Source organism: Benincasa hispida, chromosome 2 (assembly GCF_009727055.1).
Source record: "Benincasa hispida cultivar B227 chromosome 2, ASM972705v1, whole genome shotgun sequence".
In the NCBI taxonomy this organism is placed as follows: Eukaryota; Viridiplantae; Streptophyta; class Magnoliopsida; order Cucurbitales; family Cucurbitaceae; genus Benincasa; species Benincasa hispida.
In genome coordinates this window covers 60,739,342-60,765,283 of record NC_052350.1, presented here as the reverse complement: position 1 = coordinate 60,765,283, position 25,942 = coordinate 60,739,342, and the positions used below count along the sequence as shown (strand labels likewise).

Sequence of the window (25,942 nt, the reverse complement as noted above, 5' to 3'; positions counted from 1 at the left end):
GTGTACTACCTAGACTCAATAAGGACAATATCACGAGTAGATATACGATATATATAACTGACACGTAAGTTAACCTTTTTCATTTGTAGTATTTGTTTTAATGTGTACTTTATTTTAGAATAATTTGTGGTTATTTCTTGACAAATAGGGCAATTGCGATGTTTCAATCTCAAAAGAATATTAAAAAAAAGCCGAAAGCAAATCTTATGGAAAACAATAAAGGCAAGTATAAATTAACAATGACTACTTATTCATCATATTAAGCATAGTGCGTAAGGATTACTTCATTCTTATTTATTGGTTTTTTCTCTATAGTGTCCTCTACAAGTTGAGAGCACCGAATGGGTATATGAGGGATATTGTGACCAAAAGAAACATTGTCATCTTAGATTTGGTATGTTATCATTATTTCGACATTTCAAATAACATAGAGAAATTAGAATTCATTATAATATTTGGCTTTTATATTTATAGATTAAGACAAGGAAACCGTACTCACAAATCGAGTTAGATGAGGTGTGTATAGAGTTGGCTGAATTTTTAGGTTTCTACATGTGATCTTGGTTGGTCATTTTGGATGTGTTTGTTTCGACTGATTGATTTATGGATTTACTTCATATCTATACAGGTGTAAATGTCTTTTGGTATTGTTCAAATATGCACGCGGGGGGGGGGATAGTTTTGGATTGGTACATGTGTAGGTAGATGGATGGTTTTGTTGATAGAAGTTTTGGAAATGTATTTTTTGAAACTATTCATATTGGGTTGACAGAATTATGTTCCTTATATTGTTTTGGAAGTGTCCATATGAGTTGACTATTAGAATTATGTTCCTTAGATTGTATATGTTGACAATATTAAAGAAGTTAAGTTTTTATAAAGAGATATTGGTAGTTTCTGTTGATATATATGTTTGTTAATGCATGTATATTGTTTATTTGATTGATGAATATATGTCATATATATACTAAATGCGGTTGTTGGATCAAAATACAAGAGCAATTATAAGTAAAAACTCAACATTGTAGATTTTTCTAAAAAACCACAAGCAAATTTCTTGACCTTTTTAAATGTCAAGTTCACAAAATTTCTTGACATTTTTTCTTTAAAAAATTCAAGTGTCTGTATTTCTTGACGTTTTTTAAATGTCAAGTTCACAAAATTTCTTGATGTTTTTTCCTTGCCAAGAATGCCCATATTCTTGACATTTCAAACATGTCAAGTGTCACTTTTCTTGATGTTTTTAAAACGTCAAGAAAATTGACATTTTTGACACTGGCTTCCTTGACGTTTTTTAAAAAGTCAAGAAAAGTCATTCTTGACATTTAAAAAAAGTCAAGAAACACTGTTTTTGTAATAATGTCAAATTAATTAAATAAGATATAATTAGTTTAATGTATGTGATATATTATAATATAAATTATAGGTTATGTGTTATATTTAATATAACATATGGTTTGTTTATATATATATATATATATATATATTTGTAATAAATTAAATTCATTTGAATTTAATTCAATTATAGAGAGGGCGTTATTTTAATAACTCTTTCAACCTACTAGCTAAAAAACCGACATGAAAACACAGAGGGTGTTCTTCTTCTTCCAAGGATCTCTCAAGTTCTCTGTGTGTTCTCTATACATTTTCTCTCAAGCAAATAAAAAACTCTCCCTAATTAAAATTAATCCCTAGAATCCCACTCCTCTCTAGTAGTTCTCATCTTTGAGAATAACGAGGAAGAGCTGTTGATGGTCTGTTTTTTGGAGCATTGTCGTGTTCGTGAGATCGAGGGAAGAGTTCGAATTGTTCGTGATCTTGTAGTGATTAGAATAGGATTCATGAAGATTTTTTTTTTCAAGGGTAAGTTTCGAATTCCCTAAATTTTCTCTTAGATTTCACAGTGGACATCATGCTTAATGTAAAATTGTTTATTATTTGTTTCTGTTTTTTGCTTTAACTGTTCTGTAAAATAAAAATTAGAGACACAATTGCATTTAATTCTTCCATTGTGGGTATTCAAAACCCTTCAGTATACCCTTCACTCTTTAGTCTTTTTTCATTTGACAGAAGTTTACTAGTAACCTCATGAAAATTTAAAGTTTCTTTCCTTACAATTGAGTTTTTATGCCCTAAAACTCGTAGATAGTTCGTGTTATTAATTGACCGTCATCAATAAAGAGTTATGGATGTTAATTCAATATATGTTATTGTTTGTGTTGTTGGTATATTTTATTTTAATAACCCTAAAACCAATAAACTAACATCCAAGGCTGCCTTATGAGTCTTGAACTATAAAAAAAATAGAAAGAAATAGATAATTAGTTTTATCTATACAGGGATCAATGTTCAAGATATAGTTTGAAGGCTCTATAATATAGGGATAAGACTGGGTACCTTATCCTGGTAATACTATGGGTACGACCCACTTTGTATTTTATACAAACAAAATGATCCAATGCGTTCGTGTAGTTGACATGCGAGTGGGGGTATCCTATGCAATGAGTTTGCATAAGACTGGACCACGAAATAGTAACCACTAAATATAACCATTAACTAGTTAGGTTTCTATTTCAATAGGATGACATAGGCAACATAATCTTAATCTTGAGTATATTATGAATTCCTGTTCATGAGAAATTGTCCTTTGATTTGTATGGGTGAGGGTGGTCAGTTCGCCGATTCAATATGCCTACCATTTTGGGGACAAGACTGAGTGGGAAGTTGAGAACATAATAATACAAGATGAAGTTCGCTTCTTCCCGCCAAAAGGGTAAGTAGATGAGTGTTCCATTAAGTCGTTTCTTCGGGACTTGAACAAAGGGCCCTACCCTCTCATTGGCTTGAGAGGGTTTTTATAAGCATGTTGTTCATTAGATGAGTACTGATACTTAAAAAATCAGAGGTTACCCAAGGGTAAAATGATAATTTGACCCAGTTGGAGTTACGAACACTCGTGAAAGACTAACTTGCTGTTATTAGTCTATATCCTTGGACACAGAAATATATCTGTAGTGAGAAGATTGCAGTTGTGGGTCTTTAGTGGGTTATACCCACAGTTATTAATTAATTGTGCAAATTAATTAAATAAGTATTAATTAATTAATTAATTGTGGAAAAGAGAAATAGGAAAAAAAAAGGGAAAAAGGCTTAACCCTTCTTTATATAAAGCATTCCTTATGGCCTTTTTGGGTAAGAGTTTATTTGTAGTTGACATGCGAGTGGGGGTATCCTATGCAATGAGTTTGCATAAGACTGGATCACGAAATAGTAACCACTAGATATAACACCATTAACTAGTTAGGTTTCTATTTCAATAGGATGACATAGGCAACATAATCTTAATCTTGAGTATATTATGAATTCCTGTTCACGAGGGATTGTCCTTTGATTTGTATGGGTGAGGGTGGTCAGTTCGCCGATCCAATATGCCTACCATTTTGGAGACAAGACTGAATGGGAAGTTGAGAACATAATAATACAAGATGAAGTTCACTCCTTCTCGCCAAAAGGGTAAGTAGATGAGTGTTCCCTTAAGTTGTTTCTTCGGGACTTGAACAAAGGGCCCTACCCTCTCATTGGCTTGAGAGGGTTTTTATAAGCATGTTGTTCATTAGATGAGTACTGGTACTTAAGAAATCAGAGGTTACCTAAGGGTAAAATGATAATTTGACCCAGTTGGAGTTACGAACACTCGTGAAAGACTAACTTGCTGTTATTGGTCTGTGAGAGGATTGCAGTTGTGGGTCTTTAGTGGGTTGTACCCACAGTTATTAATTAATTGTGCAAATTAATTAAATAAGTGTTAATTAATTAATTAGTTGTGGAAAAGAGAAATAGAAAAAAAAAAAAATAGGAAAAAGGCTTAACCCTTCTTTATATAAAGCATTCCTTATGGCCTTTTTGGGTATGAGTTTATTTGTACAAATTTTCCTTAAACCACAAAGAAATCCTCTCTACTCTCGAAAAGTATTTTCTCCCCTCTGTCTCCCAATAGGTGGTATCCAACTATTGGAATCTTAGAGAATAATGAGGTTACTTTCGTGATAATGTTTGAGATTGTTCAAGAAATCGTTTGTGATCAAGATCGTTGGAGGAGCTGTTCGTTGGAATTTCAAGAGGATTGTTCGTGAAGCTTGGGAATCGACAAAGATAAGAATGGTTCTAATCTTTTTTCCTAAAACATGCTAATTTACATGTTTATATTCTATTTTAGTATAATTAATTTGTTTATGTAAAAATCGAATTACGGGATACAAGACGTTCTCACACAAAAACTTTTGTTGCGAGATTCAATCCCTTCATATACATCAAGATTGATTTCATGTGTCCATAAGAAGGAGGAAGTGACCAGATGAGTTGGACTGCCTTAACTTCTTCTTCTATCACCTCTAACTCAAAAACGATGCCATTGAGAATACCCAAATGATTTGAGATTTTTGTACCTTCCACCATTCGCAACGTGTGAAACTGCTCCTTCAGGTACAACCAATTTGAGATGTTTTTTGTCTGATACGTTGCTTCAAGCTTCTCCAAAGCTCTTTGGCTGTTGAAATCCCATGCACATATGCATGGACGTTTTAGCCAAATTTAGTTTGATTGCACTTGCAGCTCTCAAATACATCTCCTCCCAATCTTCATCGCTCATATTGGACTTCTTAGTTACTATGCTAGACTCTCCTGGACTACCATCACCACTTAATTCTTTAGAAGCACCATTGTCTAGTCTTCCCTTCAAGACCTTGTGTAACCCAACTTTTGACTTAGACTTGTCACAAGTCGAAGTTGATCATTCCATCAAATTCTTAAACTTTATTGAACTCATAAGCTTGACATATCTGCTTCTCTTCCTAGAAAAAGGGTAAATAGTGAACAACTTACAATATTCACAAACATCGCAACCCATTTCAAGAATTCCTTTCTGATGTGAACGTTCATACAATGTTGCAACCACAGAGCATACTTAGAAATTCAAGAAACTACGAACTTGATGCTCCGATACCACTTATTGGGAAAAAAAAACTTCCCATTTACGTGGAAAACTCCAACTCAGAGAAAAACCATGGACTAGAACAAATTCTACTATGTGAAAAAGTACTACAATCATATAGAAATCTCTCCCAATCCCAATTACAAAATCACTCTCTTCAAAGCTTTTGTCTACTCACATATTTTTTCTTTTTCCCACCCTCAAAGAAGAACAAGCAAAGAGTGAATTTAATTAGCATACATAAGCTTAATTTTTTTTTTTTTTTTTTTTTTTTTTGCTAATTGGGATATTTAAGACAAAGGATATGAGATCTTTTTATAGGGATGAAGACCATCCCCTTTCTTTAAAACTAACGATGTGGGATTCTTGCCAAAAATTTCAACATCATTCTGCCTATAAATACATCATTATTTATATGAGGGGATCAAGAACTTGAAATGCCATCTAGATCTTAACCTAGAATTTAAACTTCTGACTTATTCTCTATTCTACAATTCTTTTACTAACTTACGTATTGGAGTCATTTTTCTTTGTTTTGCAGATCATCATCCTCTCTTCCACAAATTACAAACTTATCGTTGATGTCACGTGAAGATCAAATACATTTTTCCTTGAGCAAAATTTGCATCAACCATACAAATTGATGTTTAACCATATATATATATATATATTGTAATTATGTTACGAAGAAAAAGAGTATTGAGATTAAAGTGATGATTCGAGAAACATAAAGAATAGAAATGGGAAATTATTGGAATATCTAAAAACCAAACTGATTAATGATTAGGAAATGATTAGATATTTTAGCAGCAACACCAACTAAAGTTGATTCTTCAAACCTCTGCAATCTCATTATTCTTCCCTTTCTTTTATCCATCACAATAATAATAATAAACAAATAGAGAGTAGAAGGTACTGTAAAAACTTATTTTGGTCAGAAATATGATTGTGGATTAAAAAATTTGCATCGATCCTATTGTTGAACACAAATTTAAAATATGTTGCATTCATATATGTTTAACGGTGCAAAATTGTTTAATAATTAAAGAGAGAGTTGAAGGTAGTATATTTAAAAATGAAAGGAATGTCACAATATTGACAAAGCCAAAACCAAAGTCGAAGGGGAGGCGGAGGCTAAGGCGGCAAATGTCAAAATAATACATTGCCTTCCTACTCCTAATAATTTGGGCGCACATGCATTCTCTATATAAAAAATTAAGTTACCTAATATATTCCAAAACCATCTTCTTTATATTTTGCTTCTCCCATATTTTTTTATGTCTCACTTAATTGTGCCTGCACATGCACAAACCCATAGCCGCTACTGCCCCTCTTCATTCCTTCTTTCTCCTCATTTTTTTTTTTTTAAATATTTTATTTCATATCATATATACGATATGATTCCTAATTAAGTTCCATCCAACATTCGATGTACTTGGAAGGGAAAAAAAGTTTGACTTTAATTGATCATAGCTCTCAATATAACCTCATAATTTGCTTTTCTTTTTTTTACTCTAGTAATGTCAGTAGACGTCATAAATATATATTAATCTTAATATACTTAGTTGGAAGGAAATTATGTAGATTTTTTAATTCAACGTTAAATCATTTTTCTTGAAGGGTATGATTTAAAGTGTAAAGTTGGCGTCGTATTCTATTCCTATTCTTATTCCATATGGAAAATTGTGACCCATGAATGATGATTGGCTTAACAATCTGTGTAGAAACTTTTATTTTTTTCTTTTTAATTTTATCTTTGTTTATTGACAGTCAGGCTTTAATGGATAAAGTGTAGATTGTAGGTAGGAATAAGAGAAAAGGGGGGGAAGACTTTGATTTAAATTTCCTTTGTGTTCAGCTTCTGACATTTGTTGTATTGTATTATATTTGTATTTGAGTCAAGTACTAGTCATAATGAAATCCAAACATCTCCATCTACATCTCTACTTCATCATACAACAAACATCAACACAATTTTATGTAAATAAATAATGTATATGACCTTTTTTACTTTTCTCTGCCTGTTGTGTCTTCTAATTTTACAAAAATAAAAACAGCTCAAACTGAAAGACAAGACAACGACCAAACATATTTAAACAACATATCTCCATAAACTTACAAACACATTAAAGTATGATTCATTGAATTAACTAATTTCCCAATCTCCACCGCAATTCTTTCTTTCTCTTAATTTACACGAGATGAAAAATAATCCTACCACTGCACACAATAATCTCTTTTAAAAATATAATAATTATAATCTATGAACACGAGGAAGAAGCATATGGAGCTTAAAAACCAAGAAAAAAAAAAAAAACTCAATTTACTTGAATGTTGGTTTTTTTCTTTTTTTTTTTTTTTTTTTTTTTTTTTTTTTTTTAAAAGGAAAATAAATGGATGGGAGAGAAGGAAGGTTAAAGGGTATTTCCAAAAGAAACAGTAAGAGTATGGAGGTGTTTGTTATATACAGCAGCATCGGAGGAAGGTTGTTGCCTCTGCCACCCGCCGCCCTCTGTTATGAACGCTGTTTCCGCCGTCGTATTCTCTACATACATTGATTGATCCGTTTGAGATTGAGATTCTTGATTTTGCAGCATAAATGGATTATTCCCCACAAATTCCGACCATTTAATGTCTTCCGGTAACTGGGTTGTTGTGTTCAATTTCTCTGATTTTGCGCAATCGGGAAGCCCCCAAGAGAAGTTAGCGGCGTCGAAGAAATTGTTGTTGAAAGTGGCTGATTCCCAGTTGGGGAGTTGGGGTTTGATGGGAATCGGCGGCGGAGGGAGAGTGAAACAGAGAGTATTGGGATTTGGATTGGGATTTGGTGCGTAATTGAGATGATGAAAGGAGAGATAATCGGAAGTAATATCAGAAGGCGTATTGGTAGTAGATGTTTGAAAAGGGAAAAAATCATGAGTTTGTGAGTAGATTTGGGAATTGGAGTTATGCGGATTTATGATGATTGAGTTTGGGAGTGGCGTTGTTTCAGTTGTATTATTATTATTGGCTTCCTCAGAGCTGTTGTTGTCATTGCTTCTGGCTGGGACTTTACTTTCACTGTCATTCTCAACATCGCCGGCGCTGGATATCACCGGCTTATGCGTGTTGGGGTCAATCCCTTTTTGCCTAAGCTTCTTCTTAATACAAGAATTCCACAAGTTCTTGATTTCATTGTCTGTTCTCCCTGGTAGCTGAGCAGCAATCTGAGACCATCTACCAAAAAACAGGGGAAAGAAAGGTATGTGAAACAGGGGAAGGAAGAAGAGGGGAAAGAGTAGCAAGTAGTATAGTACATACATACCTGTTTCCAAGGACAGAATGAAGCTCAATGATCAAATCCTCTTCCTGTTGAGAAAAAGGACCTCTTTTCAAATCAGGGCGGAGGTAATTAATCCATCTGAGACGGCAGCTCTTTCCACAACGTTGAAGGCCTAAAAGGAAAGGGATTAATGGTGATTATTTGATTAATGAGGGGGATTATTATTATCATTATTGTAGAGTTAGAGTAGTAGTTACCAGCGAGTTTAGGAACAGAGCTCCAACAGCCATGGCCATGCTTAGTGATATAATTGAGAAGCTTTTCATCTTCATCTGGAGACCAAAGTCCTTTCCTTAGCTTCTGTTTATAGCAACAAGAATGCCTTCCCATGTGGACGATGAGGATTAATTCAAGAAAATCAAAACAAATACAATGGTGGCAAACAACAGCACACAAACTTAATAATAATAATAAAAGTTAAAAGAAAAGGTGGGGAAAAAAGTGTAAGCTTGAAGAAATGTCAGCAACAGGAAGAGGAGAAAAGAAAAGCAAGAGAGAGAGGGTGGGCGAAAGAGAAAGATGATAAGGAAGCTTAAGAAAGGGAAATGGAAATGGTAGGGATTCTGAATTTAATAGGCTAATAGGGGCAGGGCAGGCCAGGGCAGGGCAGCCCCCCCTTTTTTGTTTTCTGTTCGCATCACCAGCTTCCACGTCATCACTCAGGTCCTCTTTTGGACGCTCAGGATTCATTCCAAAGCTGCTTTCAACAGCATTAAACAATTTGACTTGTATATATGTCTCATCACTCTTTCCACTCTTTTCTCTCTCACTCTATATTTTCCATGCACCGACGCCCCTCCTCTTCTAACAAAACACTCGACGGACCTTTGGGGTAAAAAGTTGATTATTATAGTTATACGCTATTATAGTTAAATTATAATAGTTTGCGTTTAGATTGTAGATTATTTTAGTTTAAGTTATAATAATATGTATTTAAGATGTAATCTATTTAGTTTGAGAAAAAAATAATAAACAATGTAGCTAACTAATTGAAAGTTTTGAAATAGTATTTACTATAACAACATGAGGTAGTTATTACCCTTAGTTTTAAAGTTCATATACATCATCTATTGACTCGTTGGATTGACTCTCGATTTTGTAAGCATTTAGAAAGTGATCAATCCAAACAAGTTAACTTAATTTAAGAAATTTGTAATACATATATTATTTTTATTCTTATGTCACATATTTCTAATGCTTATAATTATTTTATTGAAAGATTAAATTTACTACGTGAACGACAAGAATCTCCAAAAACAAACGAAAGTGAAAAGGCACTTAAGATAAAACGTTTATCGTTAAATCATCAATCAACTCAAAAGGTTAATTAAATTGGTGGGCTAGGATAAATTTAGTAGTATTGTAAGTTTCAAAGTACATGAAGTCCAATTTTTCTTCTTTAATTTTTAACAATTTAAGTTAGTGAAGTAGATTGATCAATGGGATTGTAGGGAAACCAAGAGTGGATGATGAAGTTAGTAGGTGAGTGTAAATTAGAAGATATTTCAAAACCCAAATGTAGAAACCTAGATTCCAACCTCAAAAGAAAGAGAAGAGTTTGAAGGGGAGAGGGAATAGTAGGAGTAGTAAAAATATAGCAATTAAAAAAAAAAAGTTATATAATAATAATAATAATAATAATAATAATAATTTTGAATTTAATTACTTGATCCAATTGGTGTTCAAAACTGAATTGGGCATCTCCTTTCTTGACTAAATAACATTGAGGAAAATGGTGTGAAGAAGAAGAAGAAAAAGGCAGCACAAAATGCAATGAATGAATATAGAAAAAATGAATAAAATTAGGGGATGGAGTACAACCAAATAACAAAACAAGTAAACCCTATGGCCTCATTATGGAACTTATATGACATTGACACCAATTTAATAATACACATTCATACTTGTCTTTGGTATAGTTTTAGTTCCTCATTACATTTCTTAATCCTCAAAACATGACAAATTCCTATGAATTATTATTATTATTATTATTAACAACCACTACTCCCTCCATCCCTCCTTTTTTATTTGTTGCCAATTACACCAATTAAACCTCTCCCCCTCCTTACTCAAACTCATCCTCTTTTAGTAAATGTATTAATTCAACCTAAATCAAACTCTCACTCTCCTAACCCTTCAAATCCATTTTTAATGCTCTTTCCAATTTCAATTAATTAACTTAGGTCCTATCATCTATCTTATTATCATTATCTCTCTCTTCTTTTTCTTTTAGATCTACGCATCACTTAAAAAATAGAGATGTCCATTTCTTCTGTACGAACATGCCTGTAATGGAACCAAAATCTCCGAGTTAGGTGAAGAATGGGAGAAGATGATGAGGAAAAAGATTTCCCATAAGTTAAACGAGGATGGGGACTCGTCCCCACTCCATTAATCTTCTTCTTCTTCTTCTTCTTTTTTTTTTTTTTTTTTAAATTTATTATAACAATTTTTAATGTTATTATTATTATTATTATTATTATTATTATTATTATTATTATTATTAAATTTCACGTTTTCTTTTTTAATAGTCAAGATAATTAATATGTTTGAACTGAATATCTAAATTTAAATTAATTATATGAATAGTTTGATAGGTAATTATTTCATTCTACTAAAATATTTGAGTAATTTCTCTAATTCAAAATGCCAATGTGGACCAATCATATACAAAGAAATTAGTGAGGAATTTTATTATTTAACTAAAAAATTTTCATAGTAATGATATAAGTTAATTGATTTTTTTAAAAAAAAAAACAAATAGGGAAAAACTCCTCACAAGGTTGATCCTCGCAATTTTTCTATAGAAAATCTCCGCCCAATTCCCATGGAAAAGCAAAGTTGGAAAATTAAATGGGGAGCAGGGACGGGGAAGTCATTCTTGACCCCGTTCCACCTCGTGGATATCTCTACTTGGAAGCTAAAACTTATACCCCGTTTGATAATTTTTTTTAATTTTTGAAAATTAGCTTATATATGATTATTTTGTCTCTAAATTTCTTACTTTTTTTTTTTTTATATTTACCTTTTACTAATGTTTTATAAAATGAAGCCAAATTTTGGAAAATAAAAAAAGTAGTTTTTTAACTTTGGAAGAGTTTGAATACATAACCTCCTACTCTTATACTATATTAAATTATCAATTGACCAAAAAGTTTAAACAAATAGGTGAAAATAATTTAATATTATTAGAAATTGATATTAATTGAGGAAAAATATAATATTGCAGGTGTTTGAACACATAACATATTAAATCACTGATCGACCTTAAAAGCTTAAGCTAATGAGTGAAGAAGACAAATTTAATATTATATCATTTAAGAACAAAGATACAAATCATGGTAAGAAATTGAAAGAAAGTATACTTAATTTTTCAAAAACCAAAAACAAAAAAATGAAATATATATAATTATCAAACGAAGCCAAAAACTATTGATCTCGAGAAAATGAAGATATTTTTTTAGCCAGTAGGAAAAATTTTAATTTATAATTTTTTAGTTTTAAAACAACGAGTTGGACATTATATGTGAGTTTGACCTCACCCATAAAACCACCACCATAGAGATATAAGATATTTCCATAGGTACATATATAAGTGAGGAACAGTGTGTGTTGAGAGTTGAGTCCTGGTTGCAGCAGCTGATCATCATGGTTATTACTTTTACACCTCTTTTGACTTTTCTTATTTTAATAGGGAAAAGAAAATAATAGAATTTGTTGCTGCCATGCTTCTTTTTCACCCTTTTCCCTCCTCTTCTACTGTTGTTTTTACAGTGCTTGAGTGAGTCAGTGAAAACTGTCAATTCATTTCAAGATATGGAATATGCTCTTCCAACCCAACTAAGTCATATCTGTCTGATTTTAAACAACAAACAATTAATTAACAGAGAGAAAGTTTAGAATGAAAACAAAAAAAAGATGCATATCATAAAGTAATTAGCAATTAGGATTAATTATTATTATTATTATTATTAAGTATTTGCTTCCAAAAGGATGTGTTAATATTTGTAATTGCAGAGGGCATGTGCAGAGAAAGGATGAAACAGTCTTCTATACTTGATCAATCATTGGTTACATAAATTAAAAAGGAAAAAGAAAAAAAAAGGAAATTAAGGGGTTTGAATATATATATATATATATGGGGAATGGGCTGTCTGGTAGAGTAATATATTATTTGGATAATTAAGTTTAGAAATGAGAATCGAACAGAAGATGCTCTCAATATCTTCTTTTAGAACCGCCAAAGAAATGAGCTGTTCTCTTTGCCAAGTCAACCCATATTTCTTCCCCCCCTCCCCTCCATGTTCACTCCATATCCTTCAATCTCCTAATTATATTTCTAAATTTACAATACAAACGTCTCTTCAATTATATATATACATATATCACTCCATCCATCCCTTCTAATCTTTGTTTATTTACGTTGTCGTTTTGTGACAACTTTGTATCGTTGAATGTAATTAAGCCAAAACCAAATTCTCGAAATCCTTTGAATCTGATATCTAGTACTTCAAACGACCAAGTATAAGAGTCTCGTTGTCAAGTTCACGAATCAGGCTCCAAGGGTGACGCACCCTGGTGGAATGAAATCTAAGTTATATTCATATTTATCATATTTACTTTATTTTCATTTTTTACCTTAGAGTTTAGAGAAGTGTGTTATATAATCTCTGTAGCTCTGGAGGTTTATCTAATTTGAAATTTGAATTATTCTCTTTAATAATAAACTATTCTCTCCTTTTGTCCATATACATAGCTAACAAATTGTTAGTAAATTACGTAAATGTCACCATTTACATTTTTCTACTTGTCTTTATCTGTCGATTTCATAACATAAATGGTATATATACAATGCGAACCAATTAGTTGATCAAATTTATTTTTGTCTTATTGTTTCTTCCACATGTTGGCTAAAAAATTAATCGGACTGGATCGGAGTTTGGGTCGGGGTTTTTGAGATGAAGAAGAAGAGGGAAGATTGTAGAGAAGGAAAAAAGAGTGAATGAAAAAGGATGAAAAAGGAGGAGGGGCCCTTTTGAAGAGGGATGATATTAATAGGCAGACAAGGGGTTGGGAGTGATTTGGGTAATAACAGAATGAATATTGTGTATATGTTTAGGTAATACACAAACTGCTGAGCTGTGGATTCCTTATCTTCATAATTTCCATTTCAATCATCTATATAGTATAATCATAAACCCAATACTTTATTTTATTTTTTTTATGCACATATAATTAAGTGTTTCACAAGTAAAAAAATTCTAGTGATATTTCTTCCAATTCAGAACCATTTTGATTAATTTTTCAATGGAAGTAGGCCCATCCCCAACACATTACTATTCCTCATCCTTTTTTAAAACAGATAAAGTTAGAATAATGGCCAACTTAATAATTAAGATTTTGTTTAGAATAATAATATGCCCTTTTGGTTTGTGAAAACGTACAAGAGCTTAGGTAGTAAAATAAATGATGAAGCAAGCTAAATGGTAATTTAGTTGAAGGAGGAGAAGTAAAGGGGAAAAGTTGTAGGAGTTTGAACACGGGATATCCTAAATCAACTTGTTTTGACATCATCTTAAATAACCGATTGACCAAAAAACTTAAGTCGATAGACAAAAGTAGATCTAATTATATATGAAGTAAAAAGGCATGATTTGATTAAGAAATTAAAGAAAAAGGAGAAGGATTTATTATTTAAGAGCTAAGAGTAGAGGGGTTGATGTGAAGTTTATAGAAAGGAAATTGAGAGAGAGAGAGAAATGGGAGGAGGGAGACATAATCCATATCCCTTGAAAAATGGAGAAAGGCCTCTTTACATTATCTTCCAACCAATCTTTTCCTAACCCTAATTTTTTGAAACAGACAACTAATTGACAACAGAAACCTATTACCTCTTTCTTTCTTTCAAACTTATTCACTCTCTCTCTCTCTCTCTCTTTTTTTATTTATTACCTTAACTATCCCTCTTTTGTTCATTCTCATTTTCTCCACTTATTGTACTATCCCTCTTTCATATTCTTTTACTTTCTTTCTTCCGCCTTCTTTTCCTGTTTAATAAATAAACCCAATAAATACTAATTGAATTCTTTATTCTCTATTTTACTCTTCGTTCATTTCAACTTTAAATTTCAATGACTCACATAAGTTATTACCCCTCTTTTTAATCTAAGTTTTTATATTATTGGTGTGGATAAATTTAGACAAATGGACATAATCAAGCTCGAGTGGAAAACTACACCCCAAGACCCAATTAAACTATTTAGAATTTAATTTAATGAAATAAAAAATTTAAAGCTAAAGATGGCATTACATTCCTTCTAGTTATAATATTTTCTCTCTAAGCTCAAGCCACACTTCTAGAATGGTAATGAATTATATAAAGTAGAACGTCATGTTGGAGGACTATATGATGTAGATTGTTATATACACTATGCATGTCAAACTCACTACCATTGAAATAATTTTAAAACGACATCTCTGGGCTAGTTGCTTTCAATGGGATTGATTGATGTATATTCATACATTTTAGCACAAATCTGAAACACATTTCAATTTCATTTTCATCTCAATATCTTTCTATTATGTCACATCTTGATTTAGTAATTAAAATAGTGTAGTACAAAGACTAAACTCTATATCATTCCATTTACCTCATCACCAAATTTTGCATAATATGAGTCAAATTTCAAAATTTTCAATACCATATTCATATAAACTTCTAATATTACATCCACCTTATTGCTACTATCATGGATAGCTAAAAATGGTTCTAGAATTAATATGATTGATTCACTTGCACAACATTAAAAAAAAAAATGTTTTTTTTTTGGGAATGTGAAAGTGTCAATTCTTAAAAGATTTTTGGATAGGGATGTTTGGCATGCACTATCTTAGTACTGAGAAATCAACTTTTGTAGTATGGGACTAAGAAAAGCTATATGGAAGTTTACTGTTGTTGTGGGAAACACTTCACATTGCTTTGCCTAGACAACTGAATCTGCTAGGATTCACAATCCTTGCCTTTGAAATGACCTTAATGTATTTAATTTGTCTAACTCATTTGGCACATGGAATCTCCTTAGTTTTAGTTAAATCACAATTAATATTAATAAACTTGTCACTTCAATATGTAATGATGGCACAAAACTTTGTCCAACTTGCTTACTAAACATCTTAATAATAATCATTATATATATATATATATATCACTTTTCACCTTCAACTTTTAATTTTATCAAATTGAAAAATATATTTGAATAAAATTATAATCGAATTGGTTCTCTCTCAACTGACTGTCGTCTTTTGGATTAGATCTTTCCATTTTTCTATGGGTTGGTATTTGTCTTGAGGTCTTGGTGACCTTCTTTTTGAATCACCACCTACTTATTTTGATCAAAGTAACTCATTTGCACTCATATATTTCTAAGCTCGTATGATGAGCCCAACATAGGACGTCACTTCTCTTTTCCCGAATGATCTCAAGAATCTTATATCTCTCAATCTATTCATTATCACCATTAAAACTCCTTCATCCGTGTAACCTTCTAACTATAATGCTTCACTATTGAAGCATGCTATGTATTCTCAACGTGTTTCTCTCCTAACTTTTGCTTTGTCGATAATAGATGGCTTGTTGGCCTTTTCTGATCACATCCGCCTAGGAATTAAGTCACAAATGCTTGTGCTAAATCCTTAAAACAAACCTATTGACTTCCTCTTGAGCTTCCTAAACCATTCCTTTGTTAGTCCAGTTAAAGTGAAAGAGAAAGCCAGACAACTTATAGCATCACGAGGAGCTCCATCCATGATCAGGTATATATATATATATATATATATATATATAGATGCTCAACGGAATCATTCTTCCCATCATATCGCTTTATCATGGGTACCTTGAACTTTTGTGGAAGTTTTGCATCTATGATCTCGTCAGTGAATGGCGGGTCAACGATATAGACTTGACTTCTAAATCAAATCTTTCTCCTTCTGTAGTCTTTTGCATATTTCATATCTTGTCTTGCATCTTTATAAGATCGGCTTTCTAGGGTTCTGCCTTACTCTCGATCTCTTGGGAGGCTTTTCGATTGCGCCAAAAACTTGATGCGTTATTTTATGAGGTGAAATTATGAAATGAAATGCGGTGATGGAAATGCGTTGAACAACAGGTTTTCTCAGTGGAATCCAAGTATAAACCCCACTGAGTTTCCTGGTAAGTCTAGGGTCGAACTCAGGGACTAGGAAAAATAGTATGCGATAATAATTTCTAATAAGACTTTGCGATAACCAAATAATCAAATAGTTGTTTGGGTTGTTGTTGCGGTAATAAAATAAATGAATGCGGCGGATTCGAGAAAAGTTCGATTATGCGATAGATGCACTGAGTATGCAGAGGAACAAGTTGAGAAAGTCTTTCGCTAACGTTTCTCGGGAATGCGTCAAACTATGCGATCATGTTACGCCCATGCGACAACAGATCATTTTTCAATGCAAATGTGGTGCTTCTAGTCCTAGGACGCATGTGCTTAATGCAACAATGTCCATAGAGCTTATTTCTAAGTCTTTACTCTTTTCCTATGTGATGATGCAAGATGCACACAAAGACAAGGTGATTGCACACATCATATCCTATCTCTAGGATGCATGCGATGCGTTAATAGAAAACAGTGCTTATTCCTAAGCTCCTATCTCTTGATTATGCGTTCTAACCTGACTCTCCCGAGCCTAGATTCTAATATGACTTTCCCAAGCCTAGATCCTATCCTTAGACGACCCTCCCGAGTATCCCTAATGGACGAATGAAGCATACATAATACAAGACAATTGCATAGAATGAAGATCCCCAGTTATGCTAGCTAAATGCTTCTTAACCCATTCCACAGATTTAGCTACTCATGCATAATAAATAGAGAATGAACAAATATAAAGAAGTAAGTTCCATTTCTATAGATAAGTTTGAGTACAAAATGACAATGGAAGATAAGGATAGAGAGCCTGGTAGCAATCCCTTACTTCCTAAGGCCTTTACACTGTCAACTCTATTATGTTCAAAAGGTATTCCTGCTTTCGCAGAAGCTGGCCCTCTCTCCGATCTCGTCGCTTCCAGCACTCTCCCAAGTTCACTGGATCGATCTGTTGGCACAATCTCGCTTCTCTCGCTTCCACCTTAAAATAAAGGAGAATCTAAGAACAAGGCTATTCTGTCTAAGAAGTATTCTCTACGTGTTCCAAGCTCGCTGAACCAGCTGAACTCCTTCACTGAAGGTTGCCTTCAATATTTATAGAGCTTCTGGTTGAGAGGCTTCCTCTCTCTTATGATTGCACGGATGGGGATGACATTAATTCTCTGTCAGATGCGCCGAATATTTTTCACCAAAAAGTTGGGTAGACTTTCTACAGTAGTTTGCTAGCGGCTTGTCAACTTAATTCGGACTCGACCGTTATCAGCTTTCTGTCCCATTGTGATTAATTATGCTTTTCACCCAGTTGCGCCGGCTCTATTCGACAATTCTTCTTGAGCAGATGTTTGTGAGCGCAAATCATTGCATAGCTTTGCAGTGACACAATATTTTGATGCGGCCTTGCGTTAATGCAATCTTTTGATGCGCTTGTTTAGCCTTGCGTTAACGCAATTTCTTGATGCGCTCAGCCGTTGATTTCTTGCGATCGCATTTTTCACCTTGCGTCAATGCTTATTCTGCACAAAAATACATAAGTTAACTATTTTAATGCGATTGACGCACGCGACCGCAATATTGTGAACTAAATGCTTTTGGACGCAATCTTATATATTTTTATCAACGCAAACCTGCATTGTTTAATAATTTAGTACTATAATAACGTGCATTTCTGCCCATTATCACCTAACTCTTTGGTTGTCTCAGCAGGTCGACCTTGGCTTCGACTTTGCCCTTCCTCATCTTTTTCAATTGCCTTATATATCTTAGATTTCAACCCCCAACACTAGCTAGTGATTGTTCTGGTTTCTTTGTACTTTTTCTCTTCCTTTTCACTGTTCCTATACTCGTTCTTTCTTTTAGAGGTTTATAGATCTTTTTATCCCTCCCTTTTATGCCTTTTTGTTCATTCCTACCTTGAGTTGCTTCTTCAACTTTGAACAATAGAGGTGAGATTCTCCCATGCTCTCATTTAATAGATTTTTTCTCTCTCATTTAATTAGAGCTTTTCCCTTGGTAGGATTGTTAACAAACTCATTTTTCTGATTTTGATTATGTCAGTCAAGAACTTTCAATTACAAACATACATTTCAGTCTATGACATTCATCTTTTCTTCTAAGGCCCCGAACTTCTACTCGGCTCAGCCTCCCTCTGGCTGAAGTCGAGGAAATTTCTTCTCTCTAACTCTCTGCAGATATCGATCTTGATCTGAGTCTTCACCATTCAAGTCCATGTTCTGGTATCTCTGGCTCATCTTCTTATGCATAATCTTATTATCCCACAAGTAACACTTGACTTATGCTTCCCCACAGACGACATCAATTGTTGATGCCAAATATTGGACGAGGTAAATATGAACTCGATCCTCTCTTGGCAAAAATTGTGAATTTGTAATTCAGGAAAAAATTGTTTGATGGCGCCAATTGTTGATGCCAAGTACCTACTCGTTCTTATACCTAATCTTATTATCCCACAAGTAACACTTGACTCGTTCTTCCCCACAAGCGGTGCCAATTATTGATGCCAAAAATTGGACAAGGTAAATATGAACGTGACCATCTCTTGATAACAAATGTGAATTTATGATTCAGGGAAGAACACCACCTGTAAGATAGAAAAGATCTACACAATGGTATAGTACTTGCCACATAGGCTCCATTGTATAATTTAATAATGAAAACTATATAGCAAGTAGAGAATTTGAGTATGTGAATTGGCTTACTTTCCTTTGGGTGTTTCCACTTATATTATAACATTTGGGGTTGGGCCAAGTGTGGAATTTAGGTCCCTTGAAATTTTTTGGTTCAACCTCGATTGCCTTGGGTCGAGGCCAAGCACGGTGGCATGGCTCATCCCATGCCACTTGTTCTTCGTGGATCCTTCCTTGCCCTAAACTTTTTTTTTTTTTTTTTTGCCAGATCCTATCATTTTATCCGTAAATGTTAATTATATCCTTTGGTCCAAAATAGCCCATAACATGATGTGTTATTAGTACAACTTTTCAGACAATGTTTATATATACACACATAGACAATTAAAAAATAAAATTAATTTAAAAACTCTTTTTGGGGCAAAATAACACTTAGAGAGACTATTATTCAAAATGTAGAATATCCTTTTTATATATATAGTATAATTATATTTTTTATTTCTCAAAAATTCAATAATGGGTAAATATAATTCAAGGTAAGTTTCAAGTAAAAAATACACAAAAATACACAACCTTACACCCTCCTCAAGCTAAGTTGAATATAGAATACAAACCAAGAAGCTAGTCATTGGTAATGCTTTGGTGAGTATATGTTAGCAATCTAATGGCGAGATGGAACATTGTTTAACTCCACTATGTTATTTTTGAACTTCTCAAATATGACACAATGATCTATCTTTACATATATTTTCTATCATGATGGACAAGTAATATGTTGAGATTGGTGTCCTAAATCTCTCTTGTATTGTTGTAGTTTATAAACTTTATATAAACAAATTTTTATTAATAAAATAATTTTTATTTTATGAGCATACACTTAATCCAATAAACAAAGATCCTATGTTATTTTATGTAATTTAAACATGTAGAAACATATGGGTGGATCATATTGGATTGTATCAGTAAGCAGCGAAAGTAACAAAGATCAATAAGAACTCTAATTCGTTGGTTTTGGCAGAAACTAAAGCATGCTCTTGCAGAAAAAAGTGGGTTTCAAGTCATACCTTTGTAGAACTTCTTTAAAGCTCGATTTCCAGCTGCAGATTTCTCCAAATCTTGTTGTAGACCACCTCAAGATCTTCCCCACTATTCTCTTGGCACTCTAGATTGAGTTATGGGACTCAAAATAAGCTTGAATGAAGGGAACTTGGAGAAGAGGTCATAACAACAACCCACTTGAAGAACACCTTCTTTACCACAAATTTTTCAGCAAAGAATTCTGCAGATTGCAAGTCTCAAATTCACTCCAATCTTCTCAATATATTGCAAACAATCATGCAAAGAAGATGGTTGCATGAGATGCAGCTTATGCTTGGAGTAATTGAAGCCTAAAGTAATGAGTTTTGTGTGAGCAACTATGAAGGTGATAATGGAAAAAACCGAATTTCCATTTGTGTGTTTTTCCATCTTTTTCAACTTTTTCAAATTGATTTCAAAAATCAATTTGTTTTCTAAAATTTAAAATATTATTAATTTTACAAAATTTAATTTTCTTAAATTAATAAATAATTATTTAAACAATTTAAATCATTCAATTTAACTTAATATCAAATATTAAATTAATTTTACACAAATCCACCTTATATATTTTAAATCATATTTAAATATTAATTCTCCAATTCCGTTTAATTCTTAAAATTAAATGTGTAATTATATCTCATATAATTACTAATTCCTTTTTCTTAATTTGAACATTTAAAATTAATTAGCATGCTACTCTAAAGCTAATCCATTTACGAGCTAGTAGGGGGACATCGTGGACCTACAGATCATGGGCTCCAACAATTCGAGATTAATTGGCTAAACTCATTAGACCGAATTAATCCCCATTCGTTAACTAATGGGTCACTCCACTAAAGCCCATAGTTGAACTCCCCTCACTGTAGATATATTATGTTCACTCGATATAAACCATGATTAGTAAGTTAACCCTTCACAAGTTGTTCATAATAGCGATTGGTCAAATCTCTATTTTATCCCCGAAATTACCTTTTGTTCCTTAAGTCTCACTGATCCTCTAATGAACAATTGATTTGTGAATCCAATCAATAAACCGAGTCCCTGTCGGGCCAATGAGAGGGTGTGGCCCTTATTCAAGACCCAGAATCAGCACTTAAGGGAACAACCACTCTACTATCCCTAAGAGGGTAGGAGTAAATTCTTTCTTGCACCCTATGTCCCCAGGAGTAAATTCCTTCTTGCACCATATGTCCCCAGCTATCTATCCGGTCTTACCCTTGAAATGGGAGTTTATTGAGCCGACGCCATTGAGCTAACCCTCACCTATGCAAATCTAAGAATAATTCCGAATAGAAGTTTATAGTTAGCTCAGAATTAAGGTCAAGTTACCTAGGTCATCGCTCTGAAATAGTCAGTCTTAAATAGTAAACAACGTTATAAAGTAAGAATGACTGATTTCGTGGTCCGATCTTGTACAAACCATTTTGCACAGGACGCCCCCACTCCTCATGTCATAACATGTACGAATTAGGATCACTTCATTTGTAGTATTTTACAACTCTTTGTAACAACTACAGAGTAGGCCTCATCCAATACTGTTACCAGAATAAGGCACTCAACCTTATTCATATACTATAGATCATTTTGACTATTTACTTGAACCTGATCCACTTTTATGTCTCCACATAAAGTTCAAGTACTTATGTAATAGTCAAGGGACTTTTAGGTTTGTTGGATTTCTCATAAGCAATACGTATATTCAATAACAACTTATTGAATTTTTAGAATAAGTTTTATTGTTTACAAACCACGAGTTTTAGGACATTAAACCCAACAAACTTCCACTTGGACTAAAACTCCAGTGGTAACTTATATATACAATATATAAGATTGAGTTTATGAGTTTTACAGAGAAGTACAATAAACTAGGGTATCCTATACCCATCATTTCTCCTACTTGCCCTAGGTTATTAACCTGGCATTCCTAGTCTTACTAGGTGATTCTCAAACACTTTAGCCGAGAGAATCATTGTAAACATACTAGTGTACAATAGACTATATATTAAACTATATGGGGAATGCATCTTATTCTCAATAATGACCAGGAAGTCATACTTTCCTCTCACTACATTGAGGTACTCTCATGTCTTTGAGTAAAGACGCATCTGACCTGTCTTAACAACTTTTGTTAACAGTCAGATCTAGAAATCTCTAAACTTTCTATACTTTGATCTAATCGATTTCTAGCCGTTTTAAATATCTGAATATTTGCAAATGGCTTTTAACAATTTGATTCTTAACAAAAGTTGCTACGAGATAGAACAAACATAATTTTCAAAATTGAACATTTCATTTACAACAAAAATATATACATTTTGTTCTTTACAAGATAACAAAAACAAGTCAGATTATCATCAAGCAGCAACATCTCCCACTGGTTAAGTTGAGTAAGCGGTCCTCAGGAATTAGTTTGCCTGTTTAGCTTTCTCTGCTCTCTTCTCAGCAAGGTATTGCGGGTAGTTTCTCTTCTAGTGCCATTCTTCGTTGCAGTGGAAACACTTCCCTTTGTTTGCAGTGTTGTTCTTGCCTTTCTTTCTAACGGGTTTCTTCTTAGCAGTTCCCTCTGTGAGGAAGAAGCAACATCCGACTTTTTGGAGGAAGTTCCTCTCTTCTCAGCAGTAGTTACATTTACTTCTGATTCCAAAGCTTTAGTTCTCAACATAGTCTAGTAAGCCTGTAGCTCATTCAGTAGAGTAGTAAAGTTATACTTAATTTTATTCATGAGTGTATTCGTGCAGAACTGCAGAAAACTCTTCGTAAGAGATTTTAGAATAAAACCGACTTGATTTCTCTCGTCAACAACAACGTCATTTACTTCTGCCACATTAAAGTGGACCATCATGTCCAGGACATGTTCACGAGTAGAGGCCCCCTCTTTCATATGGTTGTTGTAAACGTACTTGATAGCATCATACCTCATGGTGAACAACGGTTGTCCAAACATCCCTCGTAGAGATTCCATAATCTCTTTGGCAGTACCCATATCCTCATGTTTCTTCGCCAAAACATCAGACATGCTGGCGAGGATATAAGCACGGGCTTTATCATTTGTCCTGATCCATCTATCATACGCATTCCAAACAGTTGGGTTTATGTTAGAGCTCGGAACTGGAGAACAATCCTCTGTTAAGACGAACCGCAAATCGTCTATCACAAGTATAGTATTCAAATTTGATTTTCAGGTTACATAATTATCCCTGATCAGTTTATCAGACGCCAACAATTGTATTATCGAACTCGTCATTCTGAAATTATAAACAAATTCTATAAGTGAATTGCTTTGAAATCCAATCAAATTTTAGCAAAGTAATAATAATGTACCCGTAACCATTATTTATTTGCAATGATACTACAACAAGATATTCTTGGCTAAATACTATCTCCAGAATAACTCATATTCTGATAGTCATTTAGGTGACACTTTTGGTAAAAAATTACTAACACTTAATAATTTTGTAAGTGTAACCCTCCATTTTCAGACGTCAGAGGTCGGCCCCAACTATGCTACCAAAATGGAGAGTCAAGGTTGGGAATGGACCTAAGAAACCTTATCCATCTCTGAAGCTTGTGTAAACCCCGTATTCCATTTTTCCTACAAAGGTGAGTAACAAGCGTGTTAAGTAAAATTATGAAAGGAGGTGAAGAAAGTAGGACGATCATGTAGTAAATAAGTGACGCTACACAATGAGGTATGCGATCGTCTAGCAAACGATCGGAGCTACGCGATGAAGTAAGCAATCGTGTAGCAAATGCACGGAGTTAAGTGATGCTGTAGGCGATTGTGTGGTAAAGTGCGACGTTAGACGATACGAAGGTTCGCGATAAGCGATGGCGCTACGCATTAGACGATAGCGTTAAGCGATGAGGAATTGACACTGCATGATCAGCATCGGTGCTAGATGATGAGCTGCACGACAAGCGCTAAACGATAGACGTTGGGCGCTAGATGTTAGGCGTTGGGCGCTAGACGATGGAGTATGTGATATGTGCAAGGCATTGAGACTTGATGCATGCTAAAGTTATGCTATGAAATGAGGAAGGCCTAACGCTTGGTTGATATAATAAGACTAAACTACGCGTGGGCTAGGATATGCATTGACTTAGGAAGTATGCGACCAAAGGAGGGACACAATAGCCTCTAAGTGAGCTATGCGTTAGGCAGATTGAGCGATGCATTGTGGAGGAGGCATGCGGCCATGTGGATGCAAGTGTTGGCTTGGGAGCTGAACCTTGCGTTGATAACCAAGAAGGAAGGATCATCTTGGTGATTGATCAGCTAAGCCAGCTGTCATACTGAGATTTGATCTTATCATTTAAGGATGAGGTGGCAGCTTGATGTTAAAAGGAGAACGTACAACTGCTAGTTTAAAAGGGAAGTTCGACCTTAAACAGTGATTTGGAGAAATTCGCTCATGCAAATGAAGTAATTCTAGAGCCATTCAAACCTTGTGTATGTCTAGTTGCTGAGGTTGAAATGGCAGAGGGAGATTCTAGCGGAATCAAGCTGGAGAATGAAGAATCCGGCTGCAGGTCGAATTCTTGGGTAAGTTGGACCAGTTTTGATTATCTGAGGAATTTGACTCAACCACGAGGAATCATGAACTAAAACTTTAAGTTAAGCTTGCTAAGACATTTTAGAGAATGTTTGTAGAAGGAAATTTCATGAGAAAAGGCCTGAAAAATTAGTTATTAAAATTGAAATTTAAATCTTGAATCTTGAGCACGCAGGCAGCTGCTTGAGTTGAACAAGCAAACATCTTTAAAGGCTTGACGATGATGTTAAGCGCATGTGTTGGAGGTTGAATTGGCGCAAGGATGCGCTGGGAAGCATTAGACCATGCAATGCATATTGAAGCTGTAAGTGCAAGTGCTGTGTGGGCATTAGATCCTGCAGGTAGGCGTACAAGGTATTAGGTGCAAGGTTGCGTTGGAGTTTATGTGCGCAACCAGACGAACGCATGGGGCATGCATTTATGTGTCACAAGACGGGCGCATGAGCCGAACGATGGGCACAAAGGTTGCTATGCGATTGTCGATGGGCGCAACCAGACGAACGCATGGGGCATGAATTGATGTGCCACAAGACGGACGCATAAGCTGAATGATGGACGCAAAGGTTGCTATGCGATTGTCTATGGGAGCAACCAGACGAACGTATGAGGCATGCGTTGATGTGCTACAAGACAGACGCATGATCTAAACGATGGGTGCAAAGGTTGTTATTCGATGGGTAATAGGCGTGAGCTGAAAGCTTGGTCGCATAAGAGGCTTGAACACCTAAAGCAAGGCATGGACACATGGTAAATGGATTTAAACCTACGATGTCTAGGTGATAAACCGTTTTATTACCTCACACTGCTCACATATGCTCATAAAACCGGTTACCAACGTTCAATAATTCAGCCATATTCTCCAAGTAGGAGGTGTTGCGTAGACCATCAACTTAAGTACCCACAGCTTTTGACAGGATTATATACCGGTTGATTTTGTAACCCGAGTTTTACAAGTTTTAACGACCTATTTTAACTATTAAAACGAATGGTTAACCTATTTAAGCATGCAACTGTTCTTTGTTATGAATTCTTAATGTCTAACCTAATTTTATAACAACTTACAAAATTTTAGACATGTTAAAACTCCACAACATACATAAAGGCATTCGATATTTAATATAACAATTATATTAAATAAAAGAAACCCTAACATGCATAATATATATTATAAC

General features: G+C 34.0%; 1 protein-coding gene across 1 annotated transcript; it reads right to left on the bottom strand.

Moving 5' to 3' along the window:
• Window positions 1-7,324: 7,324 nt before the first annotated feature.
• On the bottom strand, window positions 7,325-8,855 carry LOC120070870 (transcription factor MYB61). Its single transcript, XM_039022761.1, has 3 exons — window positions 8,510-8,855; window positions 8,295-8,424; window positions 7,325-8,206 (listed from the first exon to the last, which is right to left on the bottom strand). The coding sequence occupies exons 1-3, from the start codon at window positions 8,640-8,642 to the stop codon at window positions 7,405-7,407; spliced, it is 1,065 nt and encodes a 354-aa protein (XP_038878689.1). The 5' UTR covers window positions 8,643-8,855; the 3' UTR covers window positions 7,325-7,404.
• Window positions 8,856-25,942: the final 17,087 nt, after the last annotated feature.

Excerpts from the sequence above, each read along its gene's own strand:
- LOC120070870 (XM_039022761.1), bottom strand. The coding sequence starts at position 8,642 with ATGGGAAGGCATTCTTGTTGCTATAAACAGAAGCTAAGGAAAGGACTT. Across the intron at positions 8,425-8,509 it reads CTCTGTTCCTAAACTCGCTG|GCCTTCAACGTTGTGGAAAG; the intron begins GTAACTACTACT and ends CTTTCCTTTTAG. Across the intron at positions 8,207-8,294 it reads CATTCTGTCCTTGGAAACAG|ATGGTCTCAGATTGCTGCTC; the intron begins GTATGTATGTAC and ends GTTTTTTGGTAG.